Raw genomic sequence first — 21,314 nt, forward strand, 5'->3', positions numbered from 1 at the left:
GTAAAGTGTCATTTGGCGAACAATGAACAATGTCCTGAACTATATACTCCACCCCTTTCTGCCTTTTTGTACACTCGGGACAATGTCAAACTCAGAAAAGCAAGTGAGCAACCCAGTGACTCACACCTGTGCCCTCTTCACACGCCACAGCCTAAGCGGCGGCTGGTCGCAGTCTTCACTCTTAGGACTCCCAGCCCACTGGGCAGCTCCCAAGGGACAGCTGTGCAGCTAGAACAAGGGGCAGCGTGGCAAGGTCTCGGGCAGGGACAAAACAGTGAGCGTGGTAGTTCTCCTCACGCGCACACGCGTTTGTGTGTGTGTAGGAGGTAACTAAACAGGCAACTGACTGCGAAGGCATTAAATGCTTCGAGAGTACCCTCGGGAACCCTGTCTTCAGGGATGGGAACTAAGGCGCTCGCTGAGAGAGCAGTGAGATGAAGATGTTTTTGACAGCTCACCCTTTGGTACTTTTTCAATTCTGAACCACAGGAAGGTTTTCTCTATTCCAAATAATAAATGAACATTTCTAAACACATAAACCTGCCATTTGATGCTTTCTTTCCACCTCAGTCTTACAGACCTAGTCTTGCAGCTCACCAGCCACCTGCCCCCACTCCCACCCCCCACCCCAAGCTGGAGAAAGCCTTACTTCCATGTCCTCTTCATAGAAGTCCTCTTCATCCTCCGGGTGGTCTCCTCCCACGGAGCCTCTGCCTCTGCCTCGGCTGCCCCTGCCCATGCCTCGGCCTCGAGACCCTCCGCGGCTTCCACGGCCTCGGTAGCCCCTGCCACGGCCTCGGTTGCCTGCATGGTGATTCAGACAGTGAGTGTCTGAGCAAGCAGGACCCACCAGCAGAAGAGAAGTTGACCCACCAGCGGAAGAGAAGTTAACCCACTGACTGCCCAAGGTCAATCATTTCCTCCTCCTCCTCCTGTTCTAAGAAGCCTTCCCGGCTGCTCTAGGCTGATTCATGGTCCCTGGGCCCCTGGACAGGGGTAGCTGAGCACCGTGGACACACACCTGCTGTAGCACTCACTACACTACCCTGACTGAGGCGCTGTCTGACACAAAGGCACCAGTCACGTGTGGCTACTGAGTACCTGAAATGTGGCTGGCCAAGCTAAGAAATACTGTGAGTATAAAGTGCACACTGAATTTCAAAAACTTAATTTAAAAAGAGAGAGAGAGAGAATATAAAATGTCACATCTGTCTATTTTGATTATATATCGAAGTGAGATTTGGAATGTACTGATAAAATGTGTTGTTAAAATTAATTTCATCTGTTTCCTTTTACTTTTCTAATGTGACCACTAGAAAATTTGTAGTTGAATGGTGGCTTGCATTATATTTCTATTGGACAAGCTAGTCCAGAATCTCCCCAAAGAGCAGGGCCTATCTAGGGAGGAGTCTAAGAAAGACCGCCGAAAGAAAGAATGACCAGTCACTCAAACAACAAGCTGGGCCTCAAGCAGGGCTAAGAACTGCTGGGCTGGAAAATTCTGGAAGCACTCTGGGGTTGGGAAATATCATTGGCAGGAGATGGTTCTAAGAGGCCGGGCTGGGTTGCTGGTGCTCTGCCCTCCCCCATCATCCTCCTAACTGCCGCAGGTTCAAGGTTCAGAGGTGTGGCAGTCCCATGGCTGCAGTCACACTTTGTCAGGTGATGGGAGATGGGAGGCTGGGGGAGGAGGCGCCAGTTGTCAGTTACCGTCCCCAGGGGTGAGAGCTGTCCCTTCTATATCTCTTCATAGCTGACCAGGAAGTGAATTTAAAAAACCCTTCAGGGACTTCCCTGGCGGTCCAGTGGTTAGGACTCGGCACGGGGTGTGGCCAAAAAAAAAAAAAAAAACAAAAAACCACCACCACCACCACCTTCAGCCACAGCAGTCTTCTCCTTGCCTCACGCCAGTCTGGCTCCATCCCAACCACGGCTTCAGCACTGGACCCTCTTCTCACGTGGCAGAACTCCGGTCCCCTGTGCTTGGGATAGAGCTCCCTGCCTGTCTCCTTCTATGCTTATCTCAGCCCTGCATGACTGCACATCTCTTCTCCCAGACTTGACGCTCCATGAGCACGTGGCCCATGAGGTCTGTCTGGCTCTGCACTGAGCGCCCAACCCCCAGCCCCGGGCCTGCTCCGACAACTTCGGGGAGAAGCTGCGCGTCTCACCTCGGCCCCGGCTGCTGCCCTCCTTGGCCCGCCGGTACTGGTTCAGCTCTTTGGTGAAGTCGTCGTAGTCGTCCTTGCCCATGTCCTCCTCCTCATCACCCTCGTACTCCCCGTACTGCTCGTTCTCATAGTCTTCGTACATGCCGTAGCCCTTGCTGTCCATCTTGGAGTAGGCCTTCTTGGGCAGGGGTGTGGTGTGCGACGGGGGATACTGCTGGTGGGACTGATGGGGAGAGGACAGTGAGCTGGCCCTGGGGCCTCGGATTCAGACCAAGATCCCCACTATTCCCTGAACTGGCACAGCTGTCTGGGTGTCTCTGCTGTCCCTGGGGTGAGACGCTAGCCCCCAGCCACCTGAATGAGTTCTGGGCTGTTGGCCCAGATGTTTCTGTTCTTCAGAAAGAGCCACAGCTTTAAAGACAATTGAGAAACACAGGCCCCACGACCCCTGAATTACTGGAGAGGGAAAAGAAGGGTGTATTTCCCAGGTAGACAGAACAATCTCATTTGGGGAGGAGGCCTGATTGGCAAGAGGGGTGCTCCTCAGTCAACATTTTTCTGGGGCCTTAGAATTCAATTAATGACTATTTGGCAACCAAACTAGAAAACCATTTAAAATGATGCTTTCCAAAGTGTGCTAGTTCCAAGAGATACTGGATGAAGTTCAAAAATACACATACATGCACAAATGGAAGACACCAAGATGTCCTTCAATAGGTAAATGGATAAACAAACTGGTACATTCAGACAATGGAGTATTCAACAATTAAAAGAAATAAGAAGGACATGGAGGGACTGTATAAACGAATATCGTTAAGTCAAAGAAGACAATCCGGAAAAGCTACATATGAGTCCAATTAAATGACATTCTGGAACAGGCAAAACTACAGAGACAGTAAAAAGACTGGTGGTTGCGAGGGGCTTGGGGGGAGGGACTGATGAGTAGGTAAAGAAAAGAGGACTTTTAGGGAATTGAAACTATTTTATATGATAGTGTATGGTGCATATATAACAAGATGCATTTGTCAAAACCCAAAGAACTGTAAAACACAAAGGGGGACCCTAATGTAAACTATGGACTCTAATCAAATACCTGCCAACGCTGGCTAAACAATTACAACAAACGTGCCACACTAATGCAAGACATTAAAAACTGGGGAACTGGGTGGGGTGGGGTGGGCAGGGAACTGGACTACCTGCTCCATTTTCTCCAAACCTAAAACTGCTCTAAAAATAACAGGGTCCTACTGCATAGCACAGGGAACTATATTCAATATCCTGTGACAAACCACAATGGAAAAGAATATGAAAGAATACGTGTACATATAACTGAGTCACCTTGCTGTACAGAAGAAATTAGCACAACACTGAAAATTCACTATATTCAATAAAATTTAAAAAATAAAACTGCTCTAAAGATAAAGTCTATTCATTTAAAAAATCCACACTCATTATAAAAAAAAAGAAAACATAAAACATGGAGATGTATACAACTACTTTAGCAGATCCTTTTTTTTTTTTGGCTGCGTTGGGTTTTTGTTGCGGTGCGCAGGCTTAGTTGCCCCATGGCACGTGGGATCTTAGTTCCCCGACCAGGGATCGAACCCGTGTCCCCTGCATTGGAGGGTGGATTCTTAACCACTGGACCACGAGGGAAGTGCCACTTTAGCAGATCTTAAAATGCCTCAACCCCTAGTTCCCAATCAAAGCTGGTGCTGTTCTCTCCATTCCCTGCTGCCCTCAGGTTTAAAGCCTGAATCTACATTAGTAGATCAATGTCAACTCTTATTCCTTACAATAACTTATCTGTTATGATGGATGATGCTGAGTTACAGGATACCTTTAAGAACTACTAACTTTAAAAATACTTTTTATCAAAATTTGAAAATCTGTGTTGATTTACTTCTTACTGGTTTTGCCTGAGGAAAATAAAAAAATGTACAAACCGGACAAATAATTTAAATTTATGCTTACGCTCAGTGATATATTACTTCTGACCCCACAACATCCGAGATGATTTACTCCCATAACCGTTTCATTCTCTTGCCAACTTTCCACAGGACACTGCTGAACAGTGGAAAAGTCAGCTCTCACAGGGACAAATCATCATCTTTCTTGGGGACAGGGGATATGACGAGCCCTGCCAAGGCCATGGGAAAAGGTGGCATACAGAAGTATGGCAATCAGCCACTGACTGGGCTCAACCCCAGCTCCTGTACTTCAGAGCCGTGCAACCTGGCTGAAGTTCTCGAAGTCTCAGTGTCCTCACCTATAAAGCGGGGATAAAAACAATACCTAATCTTGCAGAATTAAAATCCGTGTAAAGTGCCACGTAAGAATGCCCAGCACACAGCCAGTGTTCAGGAAACATGGGCGATTTCATTACCCCCAGCTCCGAGCCCCATGGGGGTCCCTGACCAGCAGTCACTCACCGGCGCATAGGGGGGGCTGTACTCTCTGTACTTGCGGTGCCCCTTCTCGCTGGGGCTGAAATCCGAGTCATCTGAGAAGTCAGAGAAGTCATCGCTGGAAGAAGCGTGGCGCTGCAAGGACAGGGGCAGAGGATTAGAGCTTCTGCGGAGGGCTGGCCACCTGCACAGTCACTGCTGGAATGTGCCGGTAGGGCTCCTTGCAAAACGCCTCACCTAGGGGCATCTAGCAGCAATGGAGCATGAGCTACCAACTCTTTTAGAAAAGGTCTTTATCCAATTTGGGGAAAGGAAAAACAGCCCGATTAAGAGTGCCCTCTGGCCTGACAAGATGAGCTCGGCCCCTGGGGCGCTCGGCTGGGCCCAGCGCCAGGAGGCCCAGCACATCCGCCAGGACCTACTTTGTGCTTGGATTTCCGCCTCTTCTTGGATCTCCTCTTCTCCTTCTCCCGCTCTTTCTTGCGTTTCCGCTTCAGCCTCCGGTGAGACTTCTCCTCATCTGAGTCGCTGTGGTGCTTCTCCCCCTTCTCCTTCCGGCTCCTCTCGGGGCCTCCGGAGGCGTCCTGGGTCTCCTCGGCCCCGTCATCCTCCAGTTCGCCTTCTTCCAACTCACCATCTTCCCTATGAACCAACCCCAAAGCCGAAGTGAGCACGGGGTTTGAGGGGAGAGCCGCGGGGGCTGTGGGCTGGCCCAGGGCGATGGGAACGCGGGGCCCAGCGCTGAGGGCGAGAGGCCCGGGGAGACAGGGCGGGGGCCGCTCCCCGTCCCATCCCGTATCTCCCCCAAAGGGCTGCATCGGCTCTGTCTGTCCCGGCTGGGGGCGGGGGCGCCGTGGATGCCAGAGGTGCTGCCACGAGCAAACAGGCTCCGGTCCCTGGGTTTCGAGGCCTGACTGCTCTGCCAGCTCCACGGCTCTGGGCCAGAGGCAGGGAGCTAAGCAGGTGGAGAGAGGGGAAGGGTCCCAGGCCCCTCCTGACACGACCACACGAGGGCTCACCCCCACCTGCTGTTGGCCCCCTTGCTTCCCACCTGACTTGCCTCACCTCCGGGTATCCCTTCTGGCTCCCTGTCCTACGACTTCCTGACTCTGCCAAATCCCCCACGTCACCCCAATCTCCCTTACTTTACAAAACAAAAGCACTCTCCACATGTGACAGATGCTGCTGACAGGATGTTCTGAACATCAAAGTATGTACAGGGTGGGGGGTGGGGTGGGGGGATTAAGAAAGGAGCAGCTGGAAAAATAATCCCGTTTTTGAGCCAAACCCACAGACACAGTTCTCACAAGTGCAGGAGTTGCTTTAAAAAAATAAACAAATGTAAAAAATGTCAAAAGCTCCTCAAGTTCCTCATGCATGACGACGGCAAAGTATGTGTGAGAGCATAAAAAACTCCTTCCTTCTCCATTAACTAAGACCCACAAAGAGAATGTGAAGAAGATAAAGAGTAACATAATGAACCCAGGACCTAAAAGGCTAACCACAGAGAGAACTAATCTAGGCCAAAAAGGCCTCGGCCGTTCAGATGGGAGCCGGTCAGCATGGGAACAAGCTCATCAGGCGAGCCCGGCCCCTGGAGCCCTGAAGGTTCTAACAGGCTTTGTGGAGAAACAACTGCCGACCTCTCTGAGGATCCTCCACGGCCCTTTCCCTCGCACTGCTCCCTTTGTGCGCCTCCACGCTGCTCCCCACCAAGGGGACTCTTCCATTAACTCTCACTCCCAATTCAAAGGGGTCGGGGCAGCTTCAAACCCAAATGGTACAGCCCCACAGTTACCCTGGCAGAGGTCAAGGGCAGCTCTCAAACACAGAATGCAGGACCAAAACTCCTCCCGACGTTTCAAAGGAAACAATACAGAGAGGTGACCGATGGGTGCCTCGTGCTGTTCCCCTGGAACCGCCAGGTTGTCGTGGGCCAGCCCAGAGGGAAGATGCCGAGTCAACTGTGGTGGAGGCAGGAGGCGGCATTCCTGACAAATGAGGCACCTTCTGGCTTGGGTGTGGCCCACACCAGGAGCCACTCTCGTGGGAGCAAAGCTCTCATGGGATGAGGCAACTCTGCCAGAATGGCCTTGTCCGCAGTAAAAGCGCCACCTAACTGGGGAAACTGGTTTTGGCAAGCTCACCAAACAGGGGGAAGCTGTTACTAATGGGCAGGGCAAACCTGCTGCTGCCGACGCCTGGGCCTTTTCATACCAAGCCGAGCAGGCTGAATAGACTGTTTCCTGCTGGGAACACTGCTGGGCGGGCCAGGTCGCCACACCTCAGGAGAAATACAGGGACAGACAGACTAGACAGACGCTATGGAACTAGGGAAGGCCCAGCGACAGACCGGAGAGGAAGGGGTTGGGGTCTATGAAGAAAAGCTAAACAAAAGCATCACTCTCCACACTTTAGTCCGGAAAGGAAAAGGCTGAAAGTACCCAGAATCCCAGGGCAGGGATGAAGGGAACCCAGAAGACAGAAACTGCCTGGGGGCCCAGAAGTCCGGATGAGAAGAAAGCCCAAGATCGCAAAGGGCAAAAGACCCTCCTGGAACCAGAAGAGGCGTGTCAGAGTGGAAGGGACAGCGGGGCACCATCAACCACCTCATTTTCAAACAGGAGGAACTTAAAGGGATAGCAGGTGAAAGGATATGTTGAGGTCAGATAGATGGGGGGACACGAAAAAGCCAGAAACTGGCTCTAAGCTCGTCATTCTTCCTCAATTGCTGAGGATGGAAAGGGAAGGGGGAGCCCACTCATCGACCGCCTACTTGATGCCACAAACATTTCTGAGCATCTTCTCTGTGCCGGGTCCTTGAGCACCTCCTGTTCTGCATTGTCCTTGCAGGAAAAGATACAGATTACAAGAAACCCAGGCCACAGGGCAGTGTCTGTGATACAGGGCCGGGGCAGCTGAGCCAGAGAGGCTGGCACCCACAAACACTCCTCCACCTCTACGTTCACGGGCAAGGATGCCATGGCACGGCCAGCAAAGGTCTTGCCCAGGGTCAGCTGAGGCCTCCACCCCTGTCCTGCTGCTACATATCACTGCTAACACTCGCAGGAGGGGGGAACAAAAGACCATACAAGCAACTCCAAGAGCTTCAACCATCCTCAAGAATGGCTCCAGAAGAATGCCTTTTCATTCCAAAGGCAAGGAGGTACAGCATCCAAAACCACCCTTCAAAGACTTTTAGCCAAAGAGGAATTCTCTGCATTATCTATATTAACAGCCCCAGGCAGATGTGGGCTCAGTGAGAATCTACAACTTTTTACAAACCGGGTAGTGAATACTTGAAACTTTGTTCCCCTGGAGTTGGGAGCAGCTGCAAAATAAACAGCATCAAAAAATCCCTGGTAGGGGCTTCCCTGGGGGCGCAGTGGTTGAGAGTCCGCCTGCCGATGCAAGGGACGCAGGTTCATTCCCCGGTCCGGGAAGATCCCACATGCCGCGGACTGGCTGGGCCCGTGAGCTATGGCCGCTAAGCCTGCGCGACCGGAGCCTGTGCTCCGCAACGGGAGAGGCCACAACAGTGAGAGGCCCGCGTACCGCAAAAAAAAAGAAAAAAAGAAAAAAAAATCCCTGGTGATTTCTGAAGGGGAATGGGATACCAGAGGAGACACAGGGATGGTGACACTTGACTGCCCACTGCGCATCCTCACCACCATCTGGCCCACCATGCTCTCCAACTCTTCTGAGCCCTGGGCCCACCTCTGGTCACCTGAGGGGGTTTCCCCTTGATAACGCTGGAGATTCCAAGCTAAATGTCCTGCATGAATACAGGGCCTATTTTCTTCAGCCTCTGTTTACCAGAAGAAAAAAAAGAAAGAAAGAAAATCAAGCCAACTGGGATAGAGGCAGGAATCCTGTGGGCCACTGACACAACCGCACAAAGGCTGCCTCCATAAAATAGCAACCGGGGTTAAGTGGTGCCACTGAACAGACTGCCAGCAAAAGCCATGTCAGAGTGGGATTAAATACCGAGGGAGCATGCTGAATAGACTGCGACATGATTCCCCAAGAAAAGTGGGGGAAGCCCCACTGCGCTAATCATTTCAATCTAGACGTGCCAAACCTTCTTGAGACAAGCATGTAGGAGAAACCCTGAAGCATCGGCCTGGGCAGAGACCACTTAATTCCCAGAGCCTGTAGTGGGAAGCAGCCGCATAGCACAGGGAGATCAGCTCGGTGCTTTGTGACCGCCTGGAGGGGTGGAATAGGGAGGGTGGGAGGGAGGGAGACGCAAGTGGGAAGAGATATGGGAACATATGTATATATATATAACTGATTCATTTTGTTGTGAAGCTGAAACTAACATACCATTGTAAAGCAATTATACTCCAATAAAAATGTTAAAATGAAAAAAAAAAAAAAATTCCCAGAGCCTGGACTGGCAACATGCTGGGATGCCTGCACCAGGGCTGGCCCGCCAGAGACATCAGGAACTAGAAACCAACCATGCTGGGCAACCAACTTGGAATGGATGCCCGGGAGGAAACAGGAAAAGGCCAATGCCTTGCTGAGGCTCAGTTCTGCCTTGTGCCTCCTAGACTAAGCATCCAGGGCATTTAAGTTTCCACTTGCAGAGCTGGTGATGGCCAACTCCTCCTTCTGGGTCAAAGAAGAGATCAGGGTGCCCATTTTAAGGAATGCCTACGGGCCAACTCCACAGGGCACAGAAGTGTGTCAGGTTCATCACATACCATGGGCTTGGCAAAAACAGTACTGGAAAGAAACATCATGCTTCAAAGGAGGCTGGGCCCACCCACCAGCCTACAGATTTGGGCATCCTGCTTCCTTTTGCAGACCAAGTAACTCAACCAGCTCTGCGTCTTCCCTAGCGCGTGCTCTTGGTACGTAACCTGAGCCTCGGTTTTCTCATCTGCAGAACGGGATAAGTGTAGTACCTACCTCAAGGGGTTGTGAGGGTTAAACGAGATAACACAGATAAAACCCTTGACATGGGGGGCAGGCACAAAGTAAGCACCAGACAAGTAACAGCTATTGGTATTAAGAACCAGCTAGCATGAGCACACCTCCACATGGATAATCCTAAACCAGCTGCAGTGCTTACTGGGAAGCATTTTCTTCTATGGAGAAGCTACAGCCAACTCCCCTCGGGAACCACTGCTAACTGCTGGCCAACAAGTTCTCACTTTTCTTGGCCCGTCTGTGCCACCATCCTCTGCAAATAAACCCTGCTGACGAAACTGACAAATCGACATCTCCCCTTCCTCAGCTCTCATCTAGGTGGTATGAGAAAGTAACCAAGTGGCTGACCAGGAGGAAAAGGCACAGCGAGAGCTGAGCCCCGGGAAAAAGGGAGAAAGGTCCCTTACAAAAATGAAGTTTGGCAACACAGAAATCCTCTAGAGGAGAGTTGGATGGAAGCTGAAAGGGGCCTGGGTTTATGGATCTACCTGATTTACAAAAGAAAAAAGAGAGAGAAAGAGGAGAGACAGGCAAGAAACAAAAAAGATGAAAACCCATGGGAGCAGTGGCAGTTACCTCAAGATCATGAGAGCCCTTGACAAGAGGCGGCTAGGTTAATGTGAAGGTCAGGGTTATGATCATTAACTGCCCAAACTCTCAACAAATTGCCTGGGTAGGCTCTGAATGACCCATTAATTAGGAACAAGATTACAAAAATTACAAGGAGGCTCCGCCTCTTCACATGTTAAACAACAGGCCTAAATGCAGAAGTCCAGGATCCCCAAATCCAACCCTGCAGGACAGTCATTTACTAGGAGTGAAGGCACGGAGCCTTTGCCTTACAAAACTGGCTCAGGGCTCATGCCTGAGGAAGGCCCCTGAGACCTTCCCTCGATTTAGGCCGTGGTGAAGCACTCACGGGGGGAACCTCATTGAGGGATTTTTGAGAGGCAGGAAATTCTTGAAATTTCCTGGGTCTTGCACATGTTTTTCGGTGTAATTACACCCAGGTTCTTCAACCACAGATCAAGAGCAAAGAAGCACTGTGTCTCCCTCCCCCTCAACATTCTCAGGTGTGGTCATAACTGGCTCAGTGACATCACAGCATTTCCATGGCAACATGCCCACATCACAGACACCACCCGAGCAGCAAGCACAAACCAACCACAGGAGAAGCCCAAGCCGCAGCCCGAACCCCTCACTTCAACAGAAGCAAGACAGCCTGTCCAGTGCCAGAACCCTGACATGAATACACCTACTGCCAGAGTCAATGTGGGGGAAATTGGAGAAATCTGAACCCGGACTGGATATTTGAGATACTAAGTAATTATTGTTAATTTTGTTAGGCATGATTATGGTTTTGTGGTTATGTTAAAAAAAATTAAGTTAAAGATTCATACTGAAGAATGTATGGGTGAAATGAGATGAGGTCTGGGATGTGCTTTAAAATACTCAAGGGGGATGGGGGGAGGTAGTGAGATGAACCAAAATTCACAAAACGTGTATAACTGTTGAAACTGGTGATGGGTATAAGGCAATCTATGACACTATTTTCTCTTCTCTTAAATATGTTAGAAAATTTCCCTAAGAAAAAGTTAAAAAATAAAAAAGATGCCCTGGGTGGGGACAACCTCTCAGTAAAGTGAAGAGAGCTCATCAAGGTCCTCAAAAAGTTAATTTCCCTAGCAAAGAGCTGGAGTTTAAGGTGGGGGCCTCCACCAGCCCTCACATCTCTGCTGTGGTTTCCTCAACTACAAAACCTTCCTGGGCACCCCAGGGTCTTATAAAATCCAAGAGCCATAGGAAATATTCACTACTAACATCCTGTAGCAGCAACTTCCATTCCAGGCACCACACTGCTGTGCTCTCCACTTCTGCACATCTGTCACTGAAATGCATTAACAAACGTATGCAGTAGCAATTCATTAGTATCCCCATTTTATAGACAAATAAACTGAGGCTCAAAGATGGGAAGAAATATGCCCACAGGGTCACAGCAGGAAAAAGCAGAACTGGAACCAGAGTCCAGGACTTTCTGACTCCAGGTCCAGCTCTTAACCTCAACCCTTGAGACAATTAGAAATTATCCAAAAAAGAATAATTTACTAAACAGGCCAACAAACAAAACAACTCTCACCCTGAAATTTATACTTGAGTTGGAAAAAAATAAGACACACGTACAGAAAAGAGATTAAATGAAACAGTACTGCAAAAATGCCAAAGTTAATACTAAGACACTGGGCAAGCTCCTTATACACTCTGTGCCCTGTTTCAATTGTGAAGTGAAGGCAGTAAAGGAACCTCCAGGATGGATATATATCCTCCTAGAAAGAATTCCCTGAGACCATGTAAATCAAGTGTTTAGCACCAACCTGGCCCAGAATAACTGCTAAGGAGTAAAAACTATCAACATGCAAAGACACAAAGCCAATCCAGGCCATCCAACATCAAATGAATGGAATTGGGACATTCAAAAATATGACCCAAAGACATCTGGATAGTTTAGGGAATAAGAGGTGCCCAGAAGGGACTTCCCTGGTGGTGCAGTGGTTAAGAATCCGCCTGCCAATGCAGGGGACACAGGTTTGAGCCCTGCCGGGAAGATCCCACATGCCCGTGGGATCCCACAACTATGTCCGTGCGCCACAACTACTGAGCCTACGCTCTAGAGCCCGCGAGCCACAACTACTGAGCTTGCGTGCCACAACTACTGAAGCCTGTGCACCTGCTCTGCAACAAGAGAAGCCACCGCAGTGAGAAGCCTGCGCACCACAACGAAGAGTAACCCCGCTCCCCGCAACTAGAGAAAGCCCGTGCCCAGCAATGAAAACCCAACGCAGACAAAATAAGTAAATAAATAGTGTCTTAAAAAAAAAAAAAAGAGGTGCCTACAAAGGTCCAAGGAATCCTATAGCAAAAAAACAAATAGGACTTATCCCAAGAGGGACAGAAAGCAACATGAATCCAAGGGAGGAAAATTCCAAAGTCCTCTAACGCTAGAAGAATCGCTACACTCCCAAGTGTGTGGCATCCACACTGGGGTTCGTCCAAGCACACAAACCTCTTAGGCAGAACATTTCTGTAGAGTTTAAAACAAGCTGACCAAGAAAAACCCAGCTTGCTAGACGAATCTCTGAGTCAAAAGTGTCCTTTTCTTTGCTCAAATAGCTATTCTCCTACTCCCACTCGCCCTGAAAACAGCTCGTGTTCTTGATAGAGGCATCTCTCTGATCCAAGTTTTTCCTGTCAGATGAACCTCTGAAATCTGCTTCGCAGCAACAAAGAATTTCCTAACCTCCTTCTCAGGCCAGCCACGCTTTGGATTGCTTAAAGCTGGAAAGATGCTGGTTCTCATCCAAAGAGAGAGGATTTTTATTATTCCAGAAAGGAAAATCGAACCATGAAACTTGTGAACTAAGACTTCTTGTTTATAATTTTTTCAGGGGAATCAATTTGGTTCCATTCAGCCAAGACAAAGTATTAACATTTTCCTCTTAAAAGAGACCTGGCCTAGGACGCAAAGATTTCTTGTTCATATATGCAATTATCTGTATACAAATATTCCAGTCAACGGTGGGCTCCTGGAGGGTGGAGAAGAAAGAGGCTGGCACTCATCCCTGAGTTTCCAAGGGCCCAGCACAGGGCCAGGTATAGACTGGGAGGGTGCTTGGGATATGGTCTACACAAACAGGCATCAATCTCAGCCATCCACACCCTCTTTGTCAATTTCATCAACAAAGACATTGGACCATTTCCCAGGCAGCAACCTGGATCACTTAAAACTCTAAAATAGGTCACTGAGGGGTTGTCTTTGGTCACAAACTCATTCACCAAGGTGTTTATCGAGGGCTTCCTGATAGACCAGAGGATAAATGACAAGAGCCCCTATGTGACTGATGCACCAACTGAGCAGATGAACGTGGCTGCCAGTCAGCAACCTCAGGGCTGCAGCCAGGGGCTGCCTCTGTCGCTGAAAGGCTGTGCTTCCGGGGACTGCTCTGGTGCCCCGTACAATGGCAGGGCCTGGAGTCCCAAGGAAACCTAAGCCCTGGTGTCTGTTAGGAAAATGAGGAGGGCAATAATCCAAGCCACCTGCAGTGGAGGTTTAGCCAACTGACACTCACGTCTGGGCCCAGCTCCCTTGGGTCGGGCCATAGAAGGGATGTGTTAGCTGCCATCCATTTCCTCACCGGGCTTCAAGAGGTCTTCAGTTCCTTCTAATGAATGCACATCCCTTCAATTTAAAGGTTCAAAAGACTGGGTGTGGGCCTCTACATCCACTGGAAGGAGTGGAACATAGGGATGATGGAACCTCAACAAGTCATGGAGGGGCAGTAGTAGCACAGCCCCCCTCTCTGGGGACAACTTTAAAGTCCCCTCCCATTGCCCCCAACACCTCCACCACCACAACAAAGATAAACGATGGTGGCTGCTGTGTACACCCTCCAGGCACTAGGCCCACAAGACCAGCGCAAAGGGCAGCAAAAAACACTTCAGGCCGTGCGGGCCACACAGTCTCTGTCCCACCTAGTCAACTCTGCTGTTTAGCACAAAAGTAGCCGCAGACAAGCTAAACGAAAGTTCCGATAAAACTCAGCTTATAAACTTTCACAAAGCCACACTTAACCTCTGCGGTACTCTGCTTTTTCTACCCTCCTCCATTTGTTTTCCACACACAGGAGGCAAATCAATAAATGGACCTTATATCCCACTAATGCCTGCATGCTGCAGTTTGAGAGATATTGTGCCAGACCCAGGACGGCCTCTGGGTATAGACCTCAGGGCTGGGTACAGGCTGGCTGGGTTCTAACTGCCTCCACACCCAACAGCCCCTGTGACCTTCAACAAGTGACTTCACCTCTGTTTCAGTTTCTCAGCAGGACTAAGGTGAGCTAATGCATGAAAAGCACTCAGACGGCCCCTGGGGCAGGTAATCTTTGACCTTCACATGACAATGCCCAAGAGGTCACACCTTTGGGAAGGCCAGGAGACTGACCTAAGAGATGAGTAACCCTTGCGGCACATCCAGTCTGCCTGACACCCACGTCCACAGCCAGCCACCACTCCCCACCATCTCTCTACCAGAACTGGGCCTGCCTGGTGTGGAAGGAGCAGGCAGCATCCAGGCTCTATTAAGCTTTATGGCTCTGAAGTGTAGGGTTTTCTGGGATCACTCAACAGGGACAAGGGATCCAGCCTGGAATTCAGCTAAGCTGCTGAGCCAAGGTTTCTCTAACGGCTCTTCCTGGGATCTAGCGACTTAGCCTACCCTTACAATTCATTTTCAAGGCATCTACTCTGCAGCTGGGTACCAGGAGCTGCAGTAGCAGCAACCATGCCTCACTGTGGCCAGAAGCGGCAGAAGGCAGGGCAGATACGGGAAGGTAACATGAGGCCGGGTAAAGGCAGTACCAACTTCTGCCCAACTCTAAATGAAGTCCCGAGGAGAGAAGGCTCCTTGAACACTCCGAAAACTGTTCGGCTCCAAGAAAAGCACGAGACAAGCCTGGCTGCTGAATGAACAAAACCTTAACTGACGCAGCCAAATCACCAAGGGGTGGGAGAATCTTGGAGCTAGGACAGACCGTGTTCTCTCGGACTCTGGTGAGGGTAAAGGACTTACTTAAGGGGACGTGACTGGTTAGCAGTGGGTGAGGTGCTAGAGCCCTGGTTTCCCTGGTCTCAGGAGGCCTACCAAGGCCGTAGCCCTGACTCAGACTCTGATTGCAAAAGATGAGCAGGGGAAGGTAGCCAACAGCTCAAGAAAGCATGACTGTTGCAGCATCGTATAATAAGGACACTGAGCCAGCAAGAAATGCCTTAAGATGGCTTCCACTTAGTTGAAACCCCAATCAGCTCCTTGCAATTAAACTGCTGACCAGAAACCCAAGAAGTGAAAGATAAACTGACTTCCTTCAAAAACACAGATGTTATTCTTACCTCTGTTTATACACCAGACTGTAAATTCTATTTAGAGTTTTTCTCTAGTAGGGACAGCAGGAAGATAAAGAAACCAAGATTCTCTGAATGCCAGGCATTGTGTGGGTGTTCTGCATATGCCCATTTGACCGCAATGCCCCGAGAGGAGGGCCTTATCCTCGGTGGCCACTGCACACTGAACACAATCTCATCTGCCTCCAAACCCACGCTGTTCCTTCATATCCTGCTGCCACCTCCAACGTTCAAAAGATGTCACCACTTGCCTTACAAATAGCGAGCTGAGTCACCAGTTCACACAGATGAAAAATAACAAAAATAAAAAAACAAGAAAGATTCTCTACCCAGAGCAATTTGGCCAACAGAAGCAAACTGTGCTCTGAGCAAACCTATGTACTACTAAAAAAATTATTCCCAAAGCAGGATGCAACTACATCTACACCAACTAAGAGGCCATGTCTTCATCTTGGTCATCAACTGACTAAGGGTCAGAAATGTATTTTAAGAACTGCCCTCATGGGCTTCCCTGGTTGCTCAGTGGTTAAGGATCTGTCTGCCAACGCAGGGGACACGGGTTCAAGCCCTAGTCCGATAAGATCTCACATGCCGCGGAGCAACTAAGCCCGTGGGCCACAACTACTGAGCCTGTGCTCTAGAGCCCGTGAGCCACAACTACTGAAGCCCACATGCCTAGAGCCCATGCTCCGCAACAAGAGAAGCCACCGCAATGAGAAGCCCATGTACTGCAACAAAGTGTAGCCCCTGCTCACCGCAACTAAAGAAAGCCCACGCGCAGCAACAAAGACCCAAGGCAGCCAAAAATAAATAAGTTAAAAAAAAAATTTGAAGAACTGCTCTCACAACCTCCTATTGTTACTAACTCCAGGCAAAAAACTTTGCACAATGTCTTCAAGACTGCATCTTCATAAACTATCAAAAGCAAAAGAGGCCTGCAGCAAAGACTCAGCCGATAAATTTGGAAAGCCAAATCCATGATACCAAACAATCTCAGTTTACCTTAACCTACTCAAATGAACTTTATATGCCACCCAAACAGGCAGCTTTTCCACTCTTTCCATTAGGTTCCAACTCTGAAACCGATCTCAAACCATTTAACAGGATTCCCCTCCACCAATGAGCAGACTGCTCCTTCGGATCTTGGAATCAGCTTATTAAATACCAACCGCCAGAAATCTCAGAAACAATCCTTTTTTTTCTCCTATTATGTCAGTCGTTATGTTACCAAGGTACAGGTGAGCACCTTGCTCATTTAGAAACTCAGCCACTTCACTTCCTATTTGCTCTGAATTATTTTCTTCTAACCTCCTAAGCTGGGTCAGAACCAGTCACTCTGGTACTAGAAAATATCGTCTGCGGGGACCAAAATTAGGTTCTCTGGAATATGGTTGGACCTGAAGCTACCCACAGAGGCTTGGAAATAGTTTCATTAGTGATTTTCGCCATAGAGGTTATTTATCGTAACTGGATCTGGCCTACACAACAAGATGGTTCTAGGAACCTGATAACCACAAAAATGTAACAGAAGTGAACAACAAGTAAGGCAACCCTGAGACATCCATTTTTCGCACATCAGGGAAGGGAAAAGATCTAGGAGAAAGGAGCGGAGGTAGAGGCATTATTCAACAACAAATAACTGAACCAGCCCGATATGAAACTGTCTACATTCAACTGGAGGGGAAATCACAAACTCAGAAGCAACCATTCATCTCTAACTTGCCCGTCAACAGCTGGGAAAGCCTTCATTTCTTCAGGTGCAAAACAACTTTCCCTTGGGATCAGCCTTCCTGGCTGAGGCAAAGCCATACTAGTGGTTTTCTAAAACAGCCAGCTCTACTTTAAGAAAACTCCGGCTTGTTAAGAATCAAAAATTTAAACCTTCAGAGCAAATCGAAACCCTATCTGGGAGATAGTACAGATGATGAATTTAGAAAGCCCTTTTGCGGAATCACATTTTTTTTCTTTTGAAGAGCAAATTTGAGGGGAATAAAAAATATAAAGGGGTTTAGGACCAGAATAACTGTTTTCATGGTCACAAGTAATTTTCTTTCTACTGGGAGATTTTTATTTGCTTTCAGATTAAAGCTCTCCCCAAAGAACATAAAAATTTTAAAGATTACAAGTGTATAAGAGCTGCTGTTAAATCAGGGATTCTGAGTGACACCCTTTTTTTTTTTTTTGCAACATCCATTAATATGAAATTTAACTAATACTGGTACATCAGTTTGAGGGGGAAAAGGTAGTACTGTCACATTTCAAAAACAAAGACTACTGAAATACTTTGACATAATTACTGGGGCTTCTTGGATTTGATGGATGAGATTCCTTTGAGAAGGAAAAAACAATAAACCCTTGTGTTGATATGCCTGAGCGTTTTTAAGTGCTTGAGGAAATATTTTAACATTAATGACTGCTAAAATTTTCACTTATAAAAGAAATGCAATTTCCTTAACATTTCACTTTAAAAGTAAAGTTAAAAAAGCATCCTTCTACACTTAGTAGCCCTTGTCACTTGGAAGGTTCATCTGTTAGCATCCAGTTTCTGCACTTGGCTCCTGGAGGAGAAATTTTACAAAGGATGGGAAACTTCAAATAAATGCAATTCATTTTCGGCTGACCCTGCGCACTGGATAGTGTGTTCAGTTTGTGCTTCAGACATTGTTTTACAGGAATACTGGACTGTGTGGACACTTCTTCCTCCCACAAATGATTTTACATACCTAAGATCTTCACAGCAGTTAAGTTGTGAACATACCGAGAGGAAGAACAAAACAAGTGGCCCACTGAATTGCAGTTTACATGTTTCCTCATCTAAATGTCGGTGAATTTTTTTTCTCCTAAGAATGGAAAAAAGGAAACAGGATCTTGGGAGGGGAAGAGGGCTGTGTGTTAAAAAGTTTTCTCTAACAAAGTATGTCAGGGACCAAAAGTGGGCAAGAGGGAAAATGGAACTTCAACGTGTTTTGTCTTTTAACGGAAGAACTTATGCTTGTAAAACACATCAGAAGTAGTGTTTGGTTCTGCAAGTCATTTCTGTTGCTCTTTTTTCCTTGTACATGTAGGAGAGGGGGGACTGGGGGCCGGAGGAAGTGTTCTCTCCACCATGGCTGGGCGTGTAACACGTTTGCATCGACTTTTCACGGTCAGGCATGTGCTTTCGAACAAAGGAACAGTGGAGACGGGGAGAGGAAACTGAGGCTTGACACACTTTACAGATTTGGTGCTTAAACAGTACTTTACAAATGACTTGCTTAATTTAAACGTCCATCACCATAAGAGACATCGGAGTCAAATGAGAAAATTGGATCTACTTGAACCACAATCTTTTTGGGGCGGCTGGGGCAGAGGGGAGGGAGAACATTAACTTGCACGCAAGCATCATAAACCAAATTCAGTAACCTCGTCTCCTACAAATGGACTTGAAGTATCCACTTTCTTCAAAGATGAAGGCTGGAGACAAAGCAATGGACTGAAATGGCAAGAGGGATACCAAGGGCTTGAAAACATATGGGCCTTTTACAGAGGTTTTTGTCATGTTACAGTAATACACTTTCTTTTTTGAGAAAACTGTGTACATCAAATTTTAAAAATTAAACATCGAAAAGGATGTGCAAGTCTAAAAGGGCTCAACAGGGTTAGAATCCTGATTTGAACATATAAATTCACGCTCTCAAGCATCACTTTGGTCTAAAGGCGAGGAGGAAGGCAGGCAGGAAAGGGACAAAAAGAGGGAGATAATTGAATTACTCAATAAAAGAGGCTACTTACCATCCCAACCCATTGTAAGACATACACTTCTGACATAAGAGAACTCCTTAGAGGTCGAATAAAGCGTGTAAGCACCTTTGAGTAATGCACCTGCCCCCAAGAGGGGGCCCGGAAGCCCAACGTGGGCTTAGCGAACAGACCTTTGCTAATCTGTTTATTTCCTTGAACTGGAGTCAGGCTGCGATGGGCTGCGATTCCCAGGACGATACATTTAATTAGAACAAAACAGAACAAAACAAAAAAAAAAATTTGTAAAAGCTCACCAAACTGCTGCACTTGTGTCTCTGAATGTGGGTGGCATTTCTTTTAAAAGGCAAAGTATGGTCTGTGAAGGAGAAAGGGAAAAGGGGAGGTGGGAGTGGGGAGAAGGGGCCGTGGTGCCTGGCATGGGAAGCCCTAGCTAAGACCCCTGTCTAAGGGAGGGTCCTCTGCGACTCCCCAGCCCCGGGCTGCGACGGGGCAGCCATCTGTCCAGCGCCTTCTCTTCCCCTCCCCACCCCCACTCCCTCCAAGACTCACTTTCCTGCCGGCTGAAACCCTTCTACGATTTCCAAATCCACTCTCTAGCCACCTCTTCCCCTGCCCCACCAAAAAAGTGGGCGAACCCTGCACCCCAACCTTCTGCTGACGCAGGGTAAATGGGGCCCCAACCTCTTGCTGAAACGCGCCGGGCTGGCCCCTTTATCACCCTCCAGAGAAGGGCATGGGGCGAGCCCATTTCGCACTTAATAAAGGGGAGGGGGGCGCTGCCTTTCACCCCTTGCCAAAGCACAAGGAAACCTCGTTTTTTTTCTCCCGGAAGGGATGGCGCCCCATTTTAGCCCGAAAAAGGAGGGAACCCCACGAGAAAGAGGGGACCAACTTCCTCTCCTCTCCAAGGCAGGGAAACCAAACCTCACCAGCTTCCCCCCCGACCCCCGCCAATAAACGCATCACCTACCTACGAAAATCAGGAGGACCCCTCCCTTTAAGGAAAGAATGGGGAAGGGTCTTCTCCCCAAAAAGAGGCAGGGGCTTCCAAAGGGGCGAGAGATTCTCCCAATTTTGCCCCCTAGAGAATAGCTAGGAAACACCTCCCGCCAAAAAAAAAGTACAAGAGGCCCCCACCGAAAGGACCCCCCGTAAGGATGGAGAAAGAAATTAACGAACCCCCACTTCCTGCCTCCTACAAAAGCTAGGGTACCTCTCCAAGTAGGGCAGGGCACACCTCCCCCAGGAGAAAGGATACTGCCGGGTTCTGGGAGCCACCCCCCCGACTCCAAACCCCTAAGAGCGGGGCTGTTGCTCGAGATCCCCCCCAAAAGGGTCCGGGGGCCCCTCCCCCATTCCCTTCCCCGAAGCCAGGCGACGGGCAGGCGGGCCCGTGGCTGCCAGCTCCGGGAGCACGGGCAGCCAGGACCCCCGTGGGCCTCCGAAGCCCCCCCGCCCCCGGCGCCCCCTCCCCAGGGCGGGCGCGGGGGGTCCGGGGGGCGCCTCCTCACCTTCCCCTCAGCATGGCGCCCAAAAAAGACAGAGCGAGAGCGAGGGAGAGCGGGCGAGCGCCGCGAGGGGGGGGAAACGCATGAGGCCGGGAGAGAAAGCAAGTGAGAAAGAGCGAGCGAGCGAGAGACACCCACCGACCCCGCCCTTCCTCCTCCTCCTCCTCCTCCGCGGCCCGGCCCAATATGGCGGCCGCCCCCCTTCCTCCTCCTCCTCAACCTCCCCCCGGGGACGCCGCCCCGGCCGGGCCGGGGGCCTGACCTGTCGTCAGGGAGCGGGAGGCGGTGGTGGAGGAGGTGCGGGGTGGCCAGGCAGGCGTCGGGGGAACACGGAGGAGGCGAAGGCGTTGATGGCGGTGGCGGCGATGGCGGCGGCAGCGACTCTGATGGCGGCGGCGGGGGGGTCCCGGGCGCGGCCTCCATAGTTCCTTTGGGGGGGAGGGGATGTTAATGCACGAAAAAGGACTGCTTGGGCGTGGCGGGAGGGGCACACTTCAGCTCTGAGGGCTCCTGATAGTAATGGGTATATATTTTTTCAGGGTCGGAATCACCTCTGCGCCGACCTCCGCGTAGGCCGCGCGGCCTAGGCCTCAGCG

General features: G+C 49.5%; 1 protein-coding gene across 10 annotated transcripts in view; it reads right to left on the bottom strand.

Moving 5' to 3' along the window:
- ZC3H4 (zinc finger CCCH-type containing 4) overlaps positions 1-21,314 on the bottom strand; it is a 43,799-nt gene that overhangs the window by 21,464 nt on the left and 1,021 nt on the right. For 3 of the 10 annotated variants that reach the window (XM_073796058.1, XM_073796057.1, XM_033846148.2), the window contains exons 2-6: positions 20,981-21,146; positions 5,002-5,221; positions 4,604-4,714; positions 2,172-2,394; positions 650-804 (exon numbers count right to left, since the gene is read on the bottom strand). In XM_073796058.1, coding sequence (XP_073652159.1) covers positions 650-804; positions 2,172-2,394; positions 4,604-4,714; positions 5,002-5,221; positions 20,981-21,146 — 875 coding nt within the window. The other 7 variants (XM_033846154.2, XM_033846151.2, XM_033846152.2 and 4 more) reach the window with 7 other exon arrangements.

The sequence above is a fragment of the Tursiops truncatus genome, chromosome 19 (genome assembly GCF_011762595.2).
Source record: "Tursiops truncatus isolate mTurTru1 chromosome 19, mTurTru1.mat.Y, whole genome shotgun sequence".
Taxonomy (NCBI): Eukaryota; Metazoa; Chordata; class Mammalia; order Artiodactyla; family Delphinidae; genus Tursiops; species Tursiops truncatus.